Source organism: Bombina bombina, chromosome 8 (assembly GCF_027579735.1).
Source record: "Bombina bombina isolate aBomBom1 chromosome 8, aBomBom1.pri, whole genome shotgun sequence".
NCBI lineage: Eukaryota > Metazoa > Chordata > Amphibia > Anura > Bombinatoridae > Bombina > Bombina bombina.
The window spans coordinates 40,594,335-40,615,613 of NC_069506.1; the positions used below are offsets into that span (position 1 = coordinate 40,594,335).

At 36.8% G+C, this 21,279-nt stretch overlaps 1 protein-coding gene across 1 annotated transcript; it reads left to right on the forward strand.

The window, feature by feature from the left end:
* The first annotated feature begins 1,795 nt into the window (after positions 1–1,795).
* LOC128638397 (chymotrypsin-C) lies at positions 1,796–9,255 on the forward strand. The gene is made up of 8 exons (XM_053690335.1): positions 1,796–1,900; positions 4,551–4,639; positions 4,724–4,821; positions 5,252–5,374; positions 6,320–6,456; positions 7,155–7,300; positions 8,521–8,673; positions 9,105–9,255. Exons 1-8 carry the CDS (start codon positions 1,861–1,863, stop codon positions 9,120–9,122), a joined length of 804 nt encoding a protein of 267 aa, XP_053546310.1. The 5' UTR covers positions 1,796–1,860; the 3' UTR covers positions 9,123–9,255.
* Positions 9,256–21,279: the final 12,024 nt, after the last annotated feature.

The following is a 21,279-nucleotide window of genomic DNA, read 5'->3' on the forward strand; positions in this document are numbered from 1 at the left end:
GGAAGGAAAGGAAAGGAAAAAGAAGGAGGGAAGGAAGGGAAGAAAGGGAAGGAATATACATCTTGTCATATGCCATATCCCTTTTAAATCAGTCTTAATATGGAAGGGAAGGAAAGGAAGGAATGGAAGGGAAGGAAAGGAAAAGGAAGGAGGGAAGGAAGGGGAAGGAAGGGAAGAAAGAAAGGGAAGGAATATACATCTTGTCATATGCCATATCCCTTTTAAATCAGTCTTAATATGTTTTTAAATAATAAACCTTTGTGTTATATTTAATATGTATAAATATAAGTGAAGGCAGGATTGATCGAAGGAAGGAAGGAAGAGAAGGATGGATTGAAGGAAGGAATGAAGGAGGTGAAGGAAGGATTGATGGAAGGAAGAAAAAGAAGGATTGATAAAATGAAGGAAGGAATGAAGGGAAGGAAGGGATGATGGTAAGGAAGAAAGGATGGAAGAAAGAAAAGAAAGGATTGATGGAAGGAAGGAAGGGGAAGGAAGGAAAGGAAAGGGAAGAAAGGAAGGAGGGAAGGAAGGGAAGAATGGATGGAACAAATGGATGGAAGGAAGGGAAGGAAAGAAGGAGGGAGGTTAGGAAGGGAAGGGAAGGTTTGATTGAAGCAAGGAAGGAAAGGAAGGAAGGGAAGGTAGGAAAGGAAGTAGAAGGATAGATGGAAGGAAGGGAAAGGGAAGGAAGGAAGGAAAGAAGGAAGGAAGGAATGGAATGGAAGGGAAGGAAATGAAAGAAAGGGGGGAAGGAAGGGGAAGGATGGAAGGTAGGAAATTATGGAAGGAAGGAAGAGATGGAAGGAAGGAAATGAAGGAATGGAATGAAGCAAGCAAGGAAGGAAGGAAGGGAAGGAAGAAAGGAAAGATGGAAGGAAAGTAAGAAAGAATGGAAGGAAAGAAGAAAGGAAGAGTAAGGAAGGGGAAGAAAGACTGGAAAGAAAGAAGGAAGGAAGGGGAGAAAGAGAGGAAGGAAGTAAAAGTTATATTTGTTCACTCATTAAAATAACCCACAGAATCAGCCAGTCTAGTTTATCTTGCCTTTACTCCTGCTGGTTTTTACTTTAGACCAAGGGTTCTTAACATTTTTTATGATTTAAGACCTCAATGGTTTGCTTAATATGCCCTATAGCCCTTTTACCAGACTGTTAAAATTGTCAGCATCATTAGTCCTATTAGGTACCAGTACGAGTTCAATAGATGTCAATAGCTTGGTTTTATTTTACATATGGATAACTAGGCACATAGCTCTTATTTACTTCTATAAAAACAACGAATCCCAAGTACACAAACTAGCTATAACTAGTGACATTTTTATTGTTGTTTTTGTAAAATCAAAGCATTAATTTGAGGTATTGATAATAGTAAAGTTAATCTAATGTAACAACAATTTGTTTTCAATTATTCAGAGATCCTGTCCCATACTTCTGTTCCTTGGCTTCCTTTCCATACACCCATGGAATATAGATGCCCCCAGTTAAGAACCCCTGCTTTAGACCCCTGCTTTAGACTGTTGTCTACAAGAGAGAGCTGCAATACACAATATCCTTTCTTTTGAGCCTTAGCCAACTTCTACCTTAAAATTTTAAATATTTAAAGTTGAAGGTTAATTTAACAAGTTTGGTGGAAAAAGTCGCAGCTGTCTTTTCTGGCTACTATTGCACATCGTCACCTATATGCCAAGCTAGAAAAACTGATAATTTAGATACAGAACCAAATCGCATGATGTCCTCCTATCAGAATTGGCAGCGCTCTCTTGGACTATTCTTATCAAACTGCCTTTAATCATAAAAGGTGACAGACATAACGTTGTATATATAAGTCACAGACTTTACTGGATCAGTCTAACAAAGCAAAATGTTCAAGTTGGTTTTTCTTGCGATCTTCCTGGGCTATGGTAAGTTTACACCTACTTCAATGGATAAAAACTATTTAGGATTAAATGAGAATATATTTATATTACTTTTCTTTTGTTTTTGTTGTTATTCATGAATAATTAGTGCTTTAAAAGTACATATAGTTTCAGATTATAATCTGAGATCTAAGGATCTTGTGAAACTCATATGGTTGTATCATGTGCAGCCAATCACAGTCTAGATCTGGACAGCCAACCTATGGGTTTTTAGCATAGACTATGGTTGCAATGACACACCCACATCTCATGGATTTCTGTGAATGCCTTTACTTGTGAATTAAAATCAAGATTTACAGAACTCATTTTTATACATTAAAAAATATTATTTTTTAAAATTAATTTCATAGCATATATTTATCTCTCTGTCTGTCTATCTATCTATCTATCTATCTATCTATCTATCTATCTATCTATCAATCTATCTATACACACACACACATATACAGTATATATATATATATATATATATATATAAACTACTAATTATCGTGATATAATTGCTGAGATTTTTGTCTAAAATAGAATCTCATGACTCTAAATTCATGAATATATAAGTTTTAACTCTTATTTAATCAAATTGTATACAATGAAGAAATGATAGACTACCTTACAATGAAAAAAATGATGAAGACAAAACCTAGTGGCCCGATATTATATTTTGGGGCCGATTTATCATCGGTCTGTCTGACATGATCCGCTAGCGGATCATGTCCGGCAGAAATCGATGATTGCCGACAGCATACGCTGTCTTCATTTATCATTGCACAAGCAGTTCTGGTGAACTGCTTGTGCAATGCCGCCCCCTGCAGATTTGTGGCCAATCGGCCGCTAGCAGGGGGTGTCAATCAGCCTGATTGTATGAGATCAGGTGGATTGATGTCTGCAGCCTCAGAGCAGGCAGACCAGTTAAGAAGCAGAGGTCTTAAGACCGCTGCTTCATAACTGCTGTTAATGGCGAGCCTAAAGGCTTGCACGGAAACAGGGGCATCAGGGGCCATTCTGCCCTTGATAAATTGGTCCCTTTGTCTTTACTGGCTTCTATCTTTACAGATCTTTAGATAGTGTCCCTTATATATCGTGCCTATAATTACACAAACAGCCACCAGTTGTATAGAATATAATCATCCAAGTTTCAGTCATAGAACATACATATTATTATTATTATTATTATACTTTATTTATGAAGCGCCAACATATTCCGCAGCGCTGTCCATGGATACAATTCATTTAAATAAAACAATGATATAAAACTTGTAAGAGACAGGACAAAATTTACAAACACCTACAGGAGGAATTGAGAGCCCTATTCCCCTGGGAACTTACAATCTAGAAGGCTAGGAGGTTGAGAAACAAGAGATGAGGACTGCAAGATTGAGAAAGATGTTAATGCAGAGTTAGATGAGGGAAATTTAAGGTAAGTGAAAGTCATTTATTATTGAGTTGGGTGGTAGGCTTCCCTGAACAGAAAAGTCTTAAGGGAGCATTCAAAGGAAGAAAAATTAGGGCAATGCCGGACAGCACGAGGGAGAGTGTTCCAGAGGGTAGGTGCTGCACAACAGAAGTCCTGCAGTCTAGTATGAGAAGAGGTGATAGTCGCGGATGCAAGGAGCAGGTCATTGTTGGATCTTAGTGGGCGGGCTGGAGTATACTTGTGTATTAGAGAGGATAGGTAGAGGGGAGTGGCGCTGGTGAGAGCTTTGTATGTAAGGGTGAGAATTTTGAATTTAATTCTGCTGTGAATGGGGAGCCAATGAAGAGACTCGCAGAGAGGTGCAGCAGATACAGAGCGACAGGAAAGGTGGATCAGCCTGGCAGAGGCATTTAGGATGGATTGAAGGGGGGAGAGGGAGGAAAGAGGAAGGCCAGTAAGTAGGTTATTGCAGTAGTCAAGTCGGGAAATAACAAGGGTGTGGATTATTTGCTTTGTGGTGTTAGCGCTCAGAAAAGGGCGAATCTTGGAAATATTGCGTAGATGGTTGTGGCAGGATGTAGAAAGCGATTGGATATGGGGGACAAGGATAGATTTGAGTCAAGTGTAACTCTGAGGCAGCGGACTTGGGGCGATGGGGAAATGGCGATGCCACCAACAGGGATAGAGAAGTTAGAAGTCGGTGTAGAGCTTGGGGGGGGGGGGGGGGATAAGAAGGAGCTCAGTCTTTGACACGTTAATCTTTAGGTGGTGAAAAGGCCATCCAGGAAGAAATGCCAGATAAGCAGTCGCTGACATGAGAAAGGACAGAGGGAGATAGAGCAGGGGTGGAGAGGTAGATTTGGGTGTCATCAGCATAGAGGTGATATTTGAAGCCATAACTGTTGATAAGTTTACCCAGCGAAGAAGTATAAATGGAGAAGAGCAGGAGCGAGCTGCATTGAATGTTATGGCGCGGTCGCGCCGGGCTCTGACTAAACAGCTGGCCCGATGCGCTCTGAAGAAAAAACAGACCCGCTCAGTAGAGCACAGAGGGCGTGTCTGGAAAACCCACTATGTGCAGAATTATATAACATTATTTTTTAGGTTTACTGGCCCTTTAAAATGACATTCTCTATCTGAATCATGCAAATTTAATTTGATTTTCCTATCCCTTTAAACTTATTTCTGATTTGATACTGAGCTGTTGATTCCATATTTTAGCCCACAGCTGTGGCGTTCCCACATACCAGCCCATTCTGTCCAGAGTGGTTGGAGGACATGATGTGAGGGCAAACAGTTGGCCATGGCAGGTAAGGGGATACTCTGCTTGTCTCAGAGGATGCACAGCAAGACCCAGGTGCACAATACGTAACTGTGACTTTCTGTATTTGTAGATCTCACTGCAGTATCAGGGAACCAGTGCTTGGGGACACACCTGCGGAGGAACTCTCATTGCTTCCAACTGGGTCCTGACAGCTGCTCACTGTATCAGGTATCCTCACTTAAAGGGACAGTCTACTTTATTTTATTTATGAAGAATATCTCTTTTAATGAGTATCTACTAAAATCACAGTCCCTGTTCCTGCAAAGACCTGGACCTAGATTACAAGTGGAGCACTAAATATCGCTTGTGTGAAAGCGATATTAGCACTCCACTGAGTAATACCAGCGCACCCTAATGTGCGCTGGTTTTACAAGTTAACCTCAATACAAACGCAAACTTGCATTTGCATTGCTAGGAAGCATTGCGCTCACCAGAGCGTGCTTTCATAGGCTCCAATGGGAGCCTCATTCTCATGCTGTGACACATGGCATGAGAACCTAGCACAGTGAAGGGGGTAAGTCGTGCAGCGATGGAGTACGTTTTTAAATTCCATTTATTTGTATAGGGTTGAAACTTACTTTATTGATTTTCCCCCCAGCTCCAGCCGTACCTACAGAGTGGTCCTGGGGAAAAACAGTCTGCAGACTGAAGAGGAAGGATCTGTTATTATCTCTCCTGAAACAATTATTGTACATGAAAGCTGGAATTCCTTCCTCATTGTGTAAGTAAAACTGGGAACCAAATTAATTCTTGTGCACTTCACATTTCATTGATTGGAGCAAAGAATCTAACTCTTAGTTAATTTGCTGTATATTGTCTCTGATGTCAAATATTTACAAATATTTATTTGTAAACATTTGTAGCTATTATTTTAATTGGATCTTTGATGAAGTAACATTGGTCATTAATTTTTCTAATCCTTTTGTTGGTTGTATTTTGTACTTGGGATTAGGCAAGTCCCTTTATTGCCAAGTCAAAATTAGTGCATTTAGTTTGTGTGCAGTCATAGGCACTGCTGTGCCCAAACCCTTGCCCAGAAAATGCCCCTGCCCAGCCTATAAATATATATGTAAACCTGCTGGCTTCCTGAGTAGCCTGCAGTGAATTGTTGGACCCTCTTTAGCATTTAATGTACCCATGCACATTTTATTTACAGCATTGAATATGCTATTAAAGGGACATTAAACACTAAACAAATGCTAGATAGAATGACACATTCAAAGAAAAGATTAGTCTGAGAATAACATGCAGGTGTATTTTTTAAAGTTTCATTAGTTGTTTAAATATTGACAAAATAAGTGTAAAGTTTTAGTGTTTATAAAGCAATGGGAGCTGCCATGTTGTAACTTAGGTTACCTTCTCTGCTGCAGCCAATTAGAAACAGTTATAAATAGGTCACTAGAGTGTGCAGCCAATGGCTGTGGGGAATATAAAAGTGTTCTGCACTTCAATTTCTAACAGGAACTGAAAAGCTCACAGTTTCAAAATGTAATTACAGGAAAAGGGGGACAAAATAAATAATGAAAGTATATTGCAGAGTTTTTTTAAGAGATATAATTTATCATTGCATATCACCATCTCAAAGTGTTTAATGTCCCTTTAACATAATATTATACTAGAGTTATTATTCACTGGAATTACAATTTCATTAATCTGTTTGTTATAGCAATGACATTGCATTGATCAAACTGTCACAGCCTGTGGTCTTTAGTGACAAAATCCAAGCTGCCTGTCTGCCCGCTGATGGAGAATTGCTTGCCAACAACTACCCTTGCTATGTGACCGGATGGGGACGTCTATACAGTAAGAGAACAAATTAATATGGGTGTCACTTATTTCTATGTTTTCTCTAATAATTTAGTTGTCAAAATCAAACATTTTATGCATACAGAATCAGGGTCTACATCTAAAGTGTCAATTTGCTATAAGAGTTATTGCTCTTGCATTCATTTATGCAGTATATATACTGTAAACAATGTTGTATATTTTTTCTTCAGGAAATAACTACAGTTGCTACAGAGTCTCCCACAGCACAAGAATTAACTTCTTTCTTTATATTGTAATTTCATTATGTGACTCACATTTTCACAATAAAAAAACACATTAATAGAAATATATTTTGTTTTACGCCTCCCTGGGCTCCCATTAATGCTATATATCACAACTCTAAATGGATCAATTGAACACTTAGAAAAATTCCATTAAAGCAACCCGAGAGTTGGGTCTTTCCCAATCTCTTAATTTTAATTATTTATTAGTGGAACAAAACAAAAATGTCAATCAAGTTAAAATGAGCTATTTCATTGCATTGCTAATCTAGTCCATGTATCATTGTCCCTTTAATTAGCCTATAGGATCCATTACAAGATTAGTTATTATTAATACCATTACCTAATGATATGCACACTGCTAATATAAACACTAATATGCAGTATGTGACAGCTCTGATCACACAGATCTATATAGACATCCTATATGACAAACATGATGTTGTGTTTCAGCCAACGGACCTATTGCTGACAACTTGCAGCAAGCTCTTCTCCCAGTGGTCGATCACGCAACTTGCTCTCAGCGCGACTGGTGGGGAACCCAAGTTAAGGCAACCATGGTTTGCGCTGGTGGTGACGGAATTGTTTCTGGCTGCAACGTAAGAAACCAAGGGTTCTATGCTTTACAGTATTTCACCAAGTTTGACATATTTTAGGTTTACAATCTCAGTCTACGTAACTGCTCCCTGATATCATAATTTGCTTTTTTAAAATATATTTTGACTTCTGAAAAAGCATTTTAGTTTTTCTATCTTAGATGATAATAGCGAGAAGGCCCAATGAGTGTGTTTATTGTTTTCTGAGTATACACTTAATTCACTGTTTGTATAACCTGATCCATAATCCAGTTTTTCTTAAATTTACTTACAGTATTTGTTCTTACCACTTCTACTGGAAGTCTAGTCCATGAATCAACCACCTTTGCTTCTACAAATTACTCCTTAACCTACTACCCTGCAACAAGAGAACATGGGGTATATTTACCAATCTCTGTCCGCCATGGTGCACTGTAGCGTATCATGTCTGCCAGACATCGCTGAATGCCGCCAACATATGCTGGGGGTGTCAATCAGCCCGATCGTATAGGATCGGGCGGATTGAAGACCGCAGCCTCAGAGGCAGCGGACAAGTTATGGAGCAGCGGTCTTTAGACCGCTGCTTCATAACTGCTGTTTCCAGCGAGCCTGAAGTCTTGATGTCACCCACATATTAATTCCTTTTATGTACTTGAAGATTTCTATCATTTCTTCTCTCTATTCTTCTCTAATCTATACCTATTAAGCATTTGCTTGAATGTTTTAATTTTAGAATATGCATCATTTTTGTAGCCAAAAATTGAACAGTATCAAGAATGTTAATACCTTTTTGAGATATGGTCTCCAGAAATGTCTATAAGATTGGACACGTTTTTGACAATTTTTTGTCTTTTAAAAGGATTTTTAATACGAATCTTTTTATCTAAAATCCAACCCTCAGTAAGGATGATATTCCCTAAGGTGGACTCCACTTCTGCTTAGATTTTTTTTTTTATGAATTGTCTTAGGAAGGTCTTATATTAATGTTTTACTGAATTAATTTGTTTGAATTGTTAGGTTAAGACAATATTGAATTTGAATGCTGTTCAAAAAGTCAATTTTTTTTAACAACACATTGCACAACTAAAAAAAATTTTTTCAGTTTAAATTTTTTTTAAAAAAAAACCTGTAAGTGAAGTATTTTCTTTTTCTGAACAATAGAATAAAATTAATGAAATTAAACACACATTGACCTGTCCCATTAAAATGCGCTGACCTCATGCATAATCTCTTGGTCAATGCAGGGAGATTCTGGTGGCCCTCTGAACTGCCAGGCAAGTGATGGAAGTTGGTCAGTACATGGAGTTGTTAGTTTCGGATCTGGATTGAGGTGTAATTATGCCAAGAAGCCTACAGTGTTCACCCGCGTCTCTGCTTACATTGACTGGATCAACCAGGTGAGTAGAAAATGATACACAGTTCATAAGCTTACTCTACAGCACCACAACTGAGATTTTATGGTTTGTTGAGAGAAATGTTATTAGGTTTTTCTGCTCATGTTAAGGGTAATATAAAATAAATTGTAAATTACACATCAGTGATCATCACCAGTTATAGATCTCTTTTCACCCATAAGTTCTTTATTTATACGTGTGTATATATATATATATATATATATAAATATATATACCTTTATGCTATCTTTATGTCTGAGTGATCATCACCAGTTATAGATCTCTTTTCACCCATAAGTTCTTTATTTATACGTGTGTATATATATATATAAATATATATATAAATATATATACCTTTATGCTATCTTTATGTCTGAGCTGAAATATCTTTTATATTTGATGTAATTTGATGTAATGTTTTTTTTTTTCTCCAGAAAATTGCAAGCAATTAAGGAGCAACTTGGATTTCATTCTGTCCCTCTCCTTATCGTTATTACTATGGGAAGAAAAAACATATCAACTTTGCTTAGCAACTTGTATAACTGGGGAGTTTTCTATCAATAAAAATGAATTAGCAGAAAAATATTTTGTCTTTTTTTTTTATTATTATTTGGAAACACTCACAAACACTCACAATGTTATTCATTATACCTGGTTCACAACATAAAAAAGTGAATATTTAACATAACAGAAAAAGCAAAACAAAACTAAAATAACTAAAAAAAACGTTAGAAAGAGATAGGAAAATAAATTATAATGTGCAGAATGGTTTTTAAGTTATATGCTGTAATGGAATACTTTAATAAACACAACAAATATTCACAAAGATGATATCTAAATGCAATTTATTATGTCTTGCCTTACATACTATTAAAGGGACATCCCGGTCAACATTTAAATGCGCATAGATGAATTACTTCTTTGAATAGAAACATATTTGCAATATACATGTATTGGCAAAAATGCTTCTAGTAAACCTTATCACTGTTTCAGTGTTAGCATTTTTTTCTGCACGTGCATGTGAAGCATAGCTTCTTAGCGCACCAGCATTTTAAATATTGCAGATGCTCAGGGCACCAGTGGGGCCTGTATCATGTCAGTAATTAACAAATGTAGTCATTACCAGATGGTACAAGCACCTAAGGCACTCTGAAGGCTTTTGAAACAGCTATAGCTTGTGATAGAAGCATTTTTGCTAATACATGTATATTACAAAAATGCTTCAATTCAAAACTGAAATGCATTCATGTGGATTCCAATTTTGTCTGGAGTGTCCCTTTAATGACCATTAAATACAGTAGAATTGCTTAAAGGGACACTGAACCCAATTTTTTTCTTTTGTGATTCAGATAGAGCATGCAATTTTAAGCAACTTTCTAATTTTCTCCTATTATCAATTTTCTTCGTTCTCTTGCTATCTTTATTTGAAAAAGAAGACATCTAAGGTAAGGAGTCAGCCAATTTTTGGTTCAGGACATTGGCCAGCACTTATTTATTGGTGCTGTCCAATCAGCAAGGACAACCCAGGTTGTTCACTAAAAATGGGCCGGCATCTAAACATACATTTTTGCTTTTCAAATAAAGATAGCAAGAGAATGAAGAACATTTTATAATAGGAGTAAATTAGAAAGTTGCTTAAAATTACATGCTCTATCTGAATCACGAAAGAAAAAAAATTTGAGTTCTGTGTCCCTTTAATAAAAAACACATGGATTATAAAAATACAATGCAATAGCACTTACTATAAGCAATAGAATGTTTTCTAACAAATTTCAAAATGTCCTTTAATTTACTGGCCCCTGTATCATGTGACTGCCATTAGCCAATCATTTTTAATATAGTTTTTATAAGATAGTGTTAATATGAGTGTAACTGTACTTTGTAATATGAGTGTAACTGTACTTTGTAATGTAACGATTGTAGCGTAAATTGCGATTTTGCCCAACTTGTAATGTGAGCGCAACTTAAGTGGAGCCCAGTATATACTATAAATCTAGCCCTATATACTTGTAATCTAGCTCAGTATATACTATAAATCTAGCCCTATATACTTGTAATCTAGCCCAGTGTATACTATAAATCTAGCCCTATATACTTGTAATCTACCCCAGTATATACTATAAATCTAGCCCTATATACTTGTAATCTAGCCCAGTAGATACTATAAAAGTTGCCAATACATCCACTCCTTTATTTGGAAGCTAAATACTCACTATATTAAAAAAAGTTATTGGTCCTTTACCAAAAGTATCTATTTTATTTAGCTGGTGTTGATTTAATTTGGATTTATGAGTGTCTGAATGGGTTTGAAGAGTTAAAGTGAATGTAAATTGAGATGCTAAAGTGCCCGGTTTTTAAAACTTTGATTAAAAACAGGGGCACTTTAATTCATCAACATTTACATTTCACTCATGTTGTGAAAAAAACTTACCTTTTAATCTTCACAGCAGCTCCAGCTTCCTCCACCCATAGCAAAGCCTATTTCTGGGTCTAAAATGAGGCATCCGGCTTCCTCCAATCACAGCATTGAATAAGACACTGATTCCCCCGGGGGGGAAGCTGTGATTGGAGGATGACCTATCAATCATTTCTGACATCAAAAATGGCTTGTGAGACTGGAGGAAGCTGGAACTGCTGTGAAGTTTAAAAGGTAATTTTTTTTTCACAACAGGAGTGAAATGTAAATTTTGATGAATTAAAGTGACCCTGTTTTTAATCAAAGTTTTAAAAGCTGGGCACTTTAGCATCAAAATTTACATTCACTTTAAGTAATGGATCTTCCTGTACTATTTAGGTTCAGTATATGATTCATGGTTATAGTTTTCATGACTATATAAAAGAGTTTGTCTCATAACACATAGTCATTTGTACTCACTGTAACCTCTTTGTAGAATATCTTGAGCTACCCAAAGTAACATCCTAGCTCTACTGGCCATTGAGTTGTTACCTTGCAACCAGAATTAGTTCACCAGACACCACTGGTTATTTTCAAAAAGTGTACAAATGTCCTAGTAAATGTTACAAATTGACGGCAGCATTCTGTAAGCACTCATCTAGGTATATTTAAATGGTGTGGAGTGCAGTATGTTATGTATAAGACTTTAGGAGCACATTATACACTTCCAAAAAGCTAATTCTATAACCTGAAAATGCTGAAAATTAAATAACTGGTTTAGGCAATTTGCAGAATTTTGAAGTTCTCTAGGGAGCCTTGGCACATTTTTTACACAAATGAAAGACCTTTTTAAAGAAACATTTAACACATTTTTTTTCTTGTGATTCAGATAGAGCATACAATTTTTAAAAAAAAATATTTTCTTTTATTGAGGTTTCAAAAAGCAAATCACAAAATGAAACTGGAAAACAATATGCACAAGTAATCATTGCGAAAAATGTCAAATACATTACAATGTTAAATGTATACAAACATCTAGGAAGGAGAACAAGCAGTAATGAACAATTCAATTGTGCGGTTGTGATTTGCCTATTAAAATGAAGGCCTTCTGATTAACTCAAGAGGCCTCTCTTGGACCCTAAACATCAGCAAAGAAAAACAGCTAGCGAAGGTTAGTATGGGGGGAAAAAGACCTCCTCAGGGTCACAAAACAAACCTCTTTTTTCTATAGATAGTGAGTTGTGATGAGTAGGGATGAATGAGAGAGTATAGTTACGTTGCGTCTAATGGGATATGTGATATAGATAGTTATTGTAATTGAGTATATGAATAGGTTGTGTTTAAGGATATAACTTAACGAGTGGTAGAACTGGTATAACTAGCATGATAAAATAAGTAAATAGAGATAAGCAGGATACGGCATAGGTAAGATAAGCCGTGTAGTTAAATCTCCTAAATTAGGAGGCGTATTATTATGGGGGGGGGGGGAGGTGGGCATTTAAGTATGGGAAGTATGATAAAATAAACTTCACATTATTAAAATATTTGATAAAAGCAAATAGTAATAAAGATGTATAGCTCCACTTATAATAAGAACCTGTAGACACTTAATATGGGCTAGGGTGAACTGTGTTTCAAGGGTATGTACCAAAATAAGGTAGGGGAGACTATCCATAATAAAGGGGTATAGCAAGCACTTAGCGGGACAAACCGAGTTTGATTATATGGACGGGGGTCTTCAGTATCTGTCAGCTTATCAAGAATGGAATATGGAAATGTGTTAATCATATACATTTGCTCTGGTTGTGTAGCAGTTAAACATGCATTAATGGCAGCTTGTAGCTAGAACTAAAGTTCTTCTGTAAAGCCACTCACCTGCAAAAAAACTGGCACCCACTGCTCCGGCCGCTAGCAGTAGTGTGTCCAAATCAGAGGCAGCACCATGGCTCCAGAAGTGTAACTATTACAGTAGAGATCTCTATAGAATTGGGAAGTACATGGAAGGGCAAAGGTCCAGCCTTACCCAAGTAAACATGGGAGTGAAATAAAGATATCGCTATGTAAAAATGCCATTTATCTCACAGAGTGCGTGACTAGAGTGCAAGCAACCTGTGAGTTTAAATCAATAAACATATATGAGCGAGGACCTGTTAGTGTCCAGATCTTAAGGTTGCCGAGATGTTAATGCAACCACAGTGATATCTGAAAGCAAACACCATCTAAGTTTTTAAGAGAGTGCTACAAACAATCAGAGCTTAGAACTGAGAGGGGTGTACTGAAATATATACATTATAAAAATTTACTCTCATTGTCTATATAAGAAATAACCCATGGTAATTGAGCAGAGAACATTGAAAGCATACAATTAGTATAACATTTAGAGTAGGTATTAGCAAGAAAGCATTTAAACAGAAGTACTGAGATGTGAAATGTCCCTCGTTCCACATATTATGTGAACAGTGAAACAGGTCTTGTCCTAATATATAGTTCATTGCATTGAGGGGGACACCCTCTACATATTTGACAGGTTATGACTAGAATTTAAAGCAGTTAAACATAGAAGTTAGGGCCACTGTAGATTGAAGGTACAATAAACAACTGGCTAACACAGAGGAATATGTGACATACTCAACATTTAGGAGTGCATATAGGGAGATAGTGCAATGCCTATCTGAGATATAACGTGATGATAGCAGATTCAATCAATAGCAAGCAATCATTCAGAGAGATACACAAAACTTTGGATAAACTAAAGTATGAAAATCCTCATTAGTAATGGCGATTGTCGTAAGCGTTTGATCTCAGGAACAGAGTCAATACTCTAAAACTTCAGACCGTAAAGTCTTCATATAGGGTTCCTGTTAGAGGGATTACACCGTAGTGGGAATCCAGGGGAAGTGTTTGAAAAGTTATAGGGACAGTGAGAAAGCGTTGCCAATGTTCAGTTATTAGGACTGGGATAAATGTCTAGCTTGTACATGAAAGTAACTGCACGTGCCCACATCAACTTACACTGCATAGTCCTAAAAGATAGTGTAAGATTCAAAGTCCCTTGACATCTTAGTAGAATAGGACACCATATTAACAAGCTCAAACCAGGTAGCCAATGTCCAGGTTAGCCAATCCCCTCTCTGAAATCACCAGGAGTTCCCCTCACCTGCTGCAGCAGCTTCAACAATGGTGGGTAATTACCACCAGCGACCGGGTACCAGAGGACTCCGCAGGTTTGCGGCATACATATTGTAGGACCTTTTAGCCCTGGGTCAATAGCGTGGACTGTGTCATGTATCACGAAGAGGTGTCGGCATACCAGTTGGCAGATGGAAGCCATGCGGTGGTGAGTATCTATCACCGGTGCCTCTTCTAAGTCGCTGCAGAGCGCGTTCAGCTGTGGGTCATGTAGTATAGAGACGAAATCTAGCTCTCCATCAGCCTCTCGCCTCTCAAGCTCTTTTTTGTTATCGGGCAGTGAGAGAAATCCCGGTGCGGGGAGTAAAGATGGCGGCTGCTGTGTATTAACTGTGACTGCTGCGCACGGCTCCTCGCATGCAGTTAGAACAGCCGAAGCATTAGTGTGGATATTGAGAGGTCTAAAATCCTCAGTTATTGCCTCCAAAAGAGATTCATTGTGCCGGTCTAGTAGATCCTTAAGCTGAGTTAGAAGGAGCACGGCCATGTTTTCATACATTCGGTATCACCATGGAGGGTAGAGAGCAAGGATTAAAAAATTTCAGATTTTTAGTGCTGCAAGGTTCCTCCAACAATACCCAAGAGGTAGTTGTCAATATGAATCTCCAAAATAAAGACATAAGAGGGAGTTATCGATAGTATAATCTGATAAAATTATGGTATATGTTAGGAGCTCCCAAGATATGCACCCTGCTTCTGTGGTAGTTGGCTCCGCCCCCCGATAGAGCATACAATTTTAAGCAACTTTTGATTGGAGGAAGGAAGGGAAGGAAGGAAGGATTGATGGAAGGAAGGAAGGAAAGGATGGTAGGAAAGATTGATGGAAGGAAGGAAGGATGGAAAAAAGGGAAGGAAGGAAGATACAGCCTATTATATGCCATATCCCTTTAAATCAGTGTTAAAATGTTTTTAAATAATAAACCTTTGTGTTACATTTAATATGTATAAATATAAGTGAAATACTTTATTTTAATATATTTTCATGTGTTTTGGTATGCATAATTTTTAGTGATATTTTGTAGTTTGTATTTAGAGTGCTTATAGTGCCCCAGTGTTCCCTGTGCTGGTAATTAAAGTATAGGGTGTTGAAATTAAATTTAAAAAGGAGAAAGGATGGTAGGGAGAGAGAGAAGAAGGATGGGAGGAAAGAAGGGGAAGGTAGGATGTATGGAAGGAAGGGATGGAAAGGACGGAAGGAAGGAAAGGCAGGAGGGAAGGAAGGAAGGGGAAGGGAAGGATGGAAGGAATGAAGGGATGGAAGGAAGGCAAAGAAGGAAGGGAAGGGAGGAATTTGGAGGAAGGATAGAAAAGATGGAACAAAGGGATGGAAGAAAGGTAGGAAGGAACGGAAAGGAAAGAAGGTAGGAAAGGAAGGAAGGAAAGGAAAGGAAAGAAGGTAGGAAATCATGGAAGAGAGAGAGAGAGAGAGAGAGAGAGAAAGAGAGAGAAAAAGAGAAAGAGAGAGAGGGTTATTTTTGTTCACTCATTAAAATAACCCACAACATCAGCCAGTTTATCTTGCCTTTATACCTGCTGTTTTTTTTTACTTTAGATGAAAATAAGGTACTTGAAAACGAGAGAAATCTCAATGTATCCTTCCTGGTAAAATATTTTATAAATAAATAAAATAAATAAATAATTCAGCACCAGTGTCTTATGTGCTAGCTGCTAGGCTTCACACCAAAGCCCCAAACATAATAACAAAACAAAAATTGCAGCAGCACCAGTAATGAGTTAAATATTTATTGAAGTGCAACAAAAATAAGTGCAATGTTTCGGACAGTGTTGTCCTTAATCATGCATACATTGATCCTAACACAGCTCTCTTAAATACCCATCACATAGCTCTACTCCTAGTGACATCATAGCTTTCAAACCAGCATGCTAGGACATTTTCTTATATTTAAAGTGACAGTACATATTTATAAAAACATAGTCAAATCCCAGTCTTAGTTCGTTCCATTAGGGGCCCTAGTTTCTAATGTATAAAACCAAAAGGATTCCCTTTGTTTGAGTTTTTTCTCCCTATCACCTCCACGTCTGTCTACTGGAATATGCTCAATGATCTGAAATCTTAGCTGGCTAATTGAATGACCTGCATCTTTAAAGTGACATGCTACTGGGGATTTCTCATATTGGTTTCTAATGTTGGACTTATGTTCTGTGATTCAGTCGTGAATCCTTCTTGTCATTTCCCCTACATATAACATAGCACACAGACATTTAAGTATATTGATTACAAACTCTGTGTTGCAGGTAAAAAAACAAAACAAAAACATTTATAGAAAATCTCTTTCCAGTGTGTGGATGGAAAAAATAGGAGCACAACCTAGGCATGGAAAACCCCCATTCCTTTTGTTGCCTTTAAAAGTTTGTCTACTAATTCTCTCCGGGCCAATATCTGATCTAATCAATTGATCCCTCAAGCTTTTAGATCTCTTAAAAGCTGCCATTGGTGGCTTCTGAAATTCTACTACGTCAGAGTTTACTATGTTTTACAATATTTCATTGTTGATTAACAATTTGTACAATTTTCTTACTTTGTCTATTAAACTTAGAAACAAAAACTACTCTGTCAGAGACCTCTTTTTTTGTTGTTGTTTTAAACTTCAATAAAGTTTCTTTTGGTGTCTGTAATACCAATTTTTTCTCATTTGCGATTAATACCTCCGGATACCCTCTATCTTTAAATAGACCAGCCATTTCATCAAGTATCTTTTGTAGAAGATTCTTATTAGATACTATTTTGCATATTATTAGAAATTGGCTCTTTGGAAGTGAATTTTTCAGAGAGACTGGATGTGAACTCTCAGAGTGAAGTTAGTTATTCCTATCTATCTCCATCCTATATACAGGTGACCCTCGTTTTACAACGGTTCAATTTACACCGTTTCAGAATAACAACCTTTTTTCCAGTCATGTGACTGCTATTGAAAAGCATTGAGAAGCAGTGCATTTATTAAAATAGCCAGTAGGTGGAGCTGTCCACTTGTGTTGCAGCAAAGCCAAGCAAGCTGAAATTAATCAGTTTAACCAGACCTGTGCTATCGAGCAGATTTCAAAGGAACAAGATCTTCCTGTCTATAAATCAGTCCAGATTGGAATGCATAGAAAGAACTGTTTGCAGAAAAATGCAAGTGAAGTCTGTGTTGTGTGATTATTTTATTAGGTTTATAATGCTGTTTAGCAAATGTTTTGTTCATTTAACTTAGTTTAATTATATATTCTGTGTTGTGTGATTATTTTATTAGGTTTATAATGCTGTTTAGCATTTAAAGTCTTCATTTCAAAGCTTTAAAAATAATGTATTTGGTGTTACTTATGACAATTTTGAGAGGGGCCTGGAACCTATCTCCCTCACTTCCCATTGACTTACATTATAAACTGGGATTCAATTTACGACGGTTTCGATTTACAACCATTCCCTCTGGAACCTAACCCCGGTGTAAACTGAGGGCTACATGTATTTCTTTTTATAAACCACCATTTCCTCTATACACTCTAGTGTCCAGAAAGTTAATGCTTTCCTCAATATATTCTAATGTAAATTTTATATATTTTGTAGCTCCATTTAGAATATAGACAAAATCCAAAAGGGTTCCAACGTTGCATAGCCACACACCAAAGACATCATCAATATAGCGCCACCATGTGGCGCCATATTGGATAAATAAAGTATTTTCTTATACAAAATGTTCTTCAAATGCATTCATAAATATATTTGCATATGTGGCGTTGGAATCCATAGCAGTACCTTTCAACAGTAAATAAAATTGTTCTTGAAACATAAAAAAATTATGATAAAGAATAATCTTCAAAAGATCTATCATTAATCCTATTTGTTGTTGTGAATATTGTTCAGATTTTGTTAATACTGTCTTTATAGCTCCCACTCCACTGGAATGAGGAATGGATGTATATAAGCTAGACACATCTAAGCTGAAAAGAATGAACTTTCCTGAGGGTAGGTCAAGCAATTGTAGTCTATTTAGAAAGTCATTTGTATCCTGGATATAGGAATTGGATTTTTCTACAAATGGTCTAAAAGATTGTCCAAGTATACTGCAATGCTTGAAAAGATAGACCCCACAATGGACCTTCCCGGGGGTTCCTTTAGTTTTTTATGCACCTTGGGTAAGGTGTAAAAAATAGTTATCCTAGGATTCGTGACCATTAGAAATGTGGCTGTTTCGTTAGTAATAATACCATATTTTGTGGCTTTGGCAATACATACCTTTATTTCATGTTGTATTTTGAACATGTTTTGTTAGTAATAATAGCAGATTTTGTTGCTTTGGCAATACATACCTTTATTTCATGCTGTATTTTGAACATGGGACTACTATCTAGGGGTAAATATACCTCTTCATCAGCTAATTGCTTTTTAATTTCATTCACATAGTAGTCCCTGTTCAAAATTACAGTAGCCCCTCCCTTGTCAGTCTCTTTCAGTAAAATGTTATTGTTTTTATGCAAGCTATCCATGGCCATCCTGTTTTTTTGGTAAAGTTGCTTTTATTGTCTGGGGATCTTTCTGACACTTGTACACTTTTTCTTAACCGTTCTACATCATTAATAACTAATTTCATAAAAACATCAATACTTGGGTTATATCAAGAAGGCAGAAATGTGCTTTTATTTCTTAAGCCTAATCATTTGATAGATAAATTATCCATATCATTTGATATTTTAGCTTGTTTAATTTCACCTCTACTATTTCCATATTCTCCAGAGGATGTTATAGAAAATAAAGATTTAAGTTTCAAAGTTCTAAACAGTTGAAATAATTCCTGTTGTAGTGCAAAACAGTCACAGTTAGTCTCTGGGCCCAAAGAAAGTCCCTTTTCCAACACATTCGTCTTATCAGGGGTTGTCATAATCAGAAATATTTACCACAAGTGTTTCCTCTGGCCGTGTCTGGGCCGACTGGCCCGTTTGTAATTGGCTTCTTCTGTTGGCATATTTTCTGTACCTTCTCCCCCTCACCTGGAGTGGGTTCGAGTTTCAATTCTCTCATTGAGGAATCCGAGGTGGTTTCAGATGCATCTCTGCTCCTACCAGAATGCCGGTTCCTTCTCTGCCTAAAACCGGAAGTATTGTGAAGACAGTATTATTGGTGCACCACCAGTATACTTCCCCCACCGTGTAATCATGTTCATCCCGTTGGAAATTAGAACGTTTCCGTTCCTGGATCGTAACCTTCAAGTCAGCAATGGTTTTATTCACATCTTTCAGAAATGTATCCATTTCTTCTACTGACAAGCCAGATCGCAACTCCAATTCCATCTTTGCCAACTCTACATCCATGTTGGTCAGTTTCTTCTAAAGATATTCAACGGTAAGGACCATTAAGTCAAAGGAACATTTATTTAAAATGTATTTAAATTTTTCACAGTGTTCTTGGTTATTAGTCATTAAAGTCGAGCGAGCGAGCGAGCATGCATGCAGCTAATATAATTGAAATTGGCCAATTATCATATTTACTACTCACTGTGACTGTAGCTGAGATTTTTAGAAAGTCCCTTGCTCCACAAGCCAGAGTAGTAATGCGAGCAACAACAAAGTAGGATTCATAATAGATCTTTTGGAGATTATTCTTTATTATATTTTTTTTTATGTTTCAAGACCAATTATATTTACTGTTGAAAGGTACTGCTATGGGTTCCAATGTGGCCCCACACACGCAAATATATTTATGAATGCATTTGAAGAACATTTTGTATACGAAAATACTTTGTTTATCCAATAAGGCGCCACATAGTGGTGCTATATTGATGTTGTCTTTGGTGTGTGGCTGGACAACATTGGGACCCTTTGGATTTTGTCTCTACTCTTAATGGAGCTACAAAAAATATAACATTTACATTAGAATATAGTGAGGAAAGTATTAACTTTCTGGACACTAGAGTGTATAGAGGAAATGGTGGTTTACAAACAGACCTATATAGGAAGGAGATAGTTAGGAATAACTTACTTTACTATGAGTGTTCACATCCAGTTTTTCTGAAACATTTACTTAAAAAGAGCCAATTTCTAAGAGTATGCAGAATAGTATCTAATACTAATCTTCTACAAAAGAAACTTGATGAAATGGCTGGTCTATTTAAAGATAGAGGGTACCCGGAGATATTAATTAAGAATCAGAAAAAATTGGCATTAAAGACAACAAAAGAAACTTGATTGCAGTTCAATAAAACAAGGAAAAAAGAGGTCTTTGACAGAGTAGTTTTGTATCTAAGTGTAATAGACAAAGTAAGAAAATTGTACAAATTGTTAATAAACATTGGAATATTGTGAAACATAGTAAACTCTGACGTAGTAGAGTTTCAGAAGCCGCCAATGGCAGCTTTTAAGAGATCTAAAATCTTGAAGGATCAATTGATTAGATCAGATATTGGCCAAGAGAGAATTAGTAAAACTTTTTAGGCACCAAAAAGAATGGGGGTTTTCCATGCCTAGGTTTTGCAAATTGCAACAGTCTTAAAAAGGGCTCCAATTTTTTCCAGCCACGCAATGGAAAGAGATTTTGTATAAATGTTTTTTTTACCTGCAACACAAAGTTTGTAATCTATATACTTAAACGTCCGTGTGCTATGTTATATGTAGGGGAAACGACAAGAAGTGTCTGCGACCGCATCACAGAACATAAGTCCAACATTGGGAACCAATATGAGAAATCCCCAGTAGCATGATACTTTAAAGATGCAGGTCATTAAATTAGCCAGCTAAGATTTCAGATCATTGAGCATATTTCAGTAGACAGACGTGGATGTGATAGAGAGAACAAACTCAAACAAATGGAATCCTTTTGGATTTATAAATTAGAAACTAGGGCCCCTAATGGAATGAACAAGGACTAGAATTTGACTATGTTTTTATAAATATGTACTGTCACTTTAAATATAAGAAAATGTCCTAACATGCTGGTTTGAAAACTATGATGTCACTAAGGGTGGAGCTATGTGATGGGTATTTAAGAGAGATGTGTTAGTATCAAAGTATGCATGATTAAGGACAACACTGTC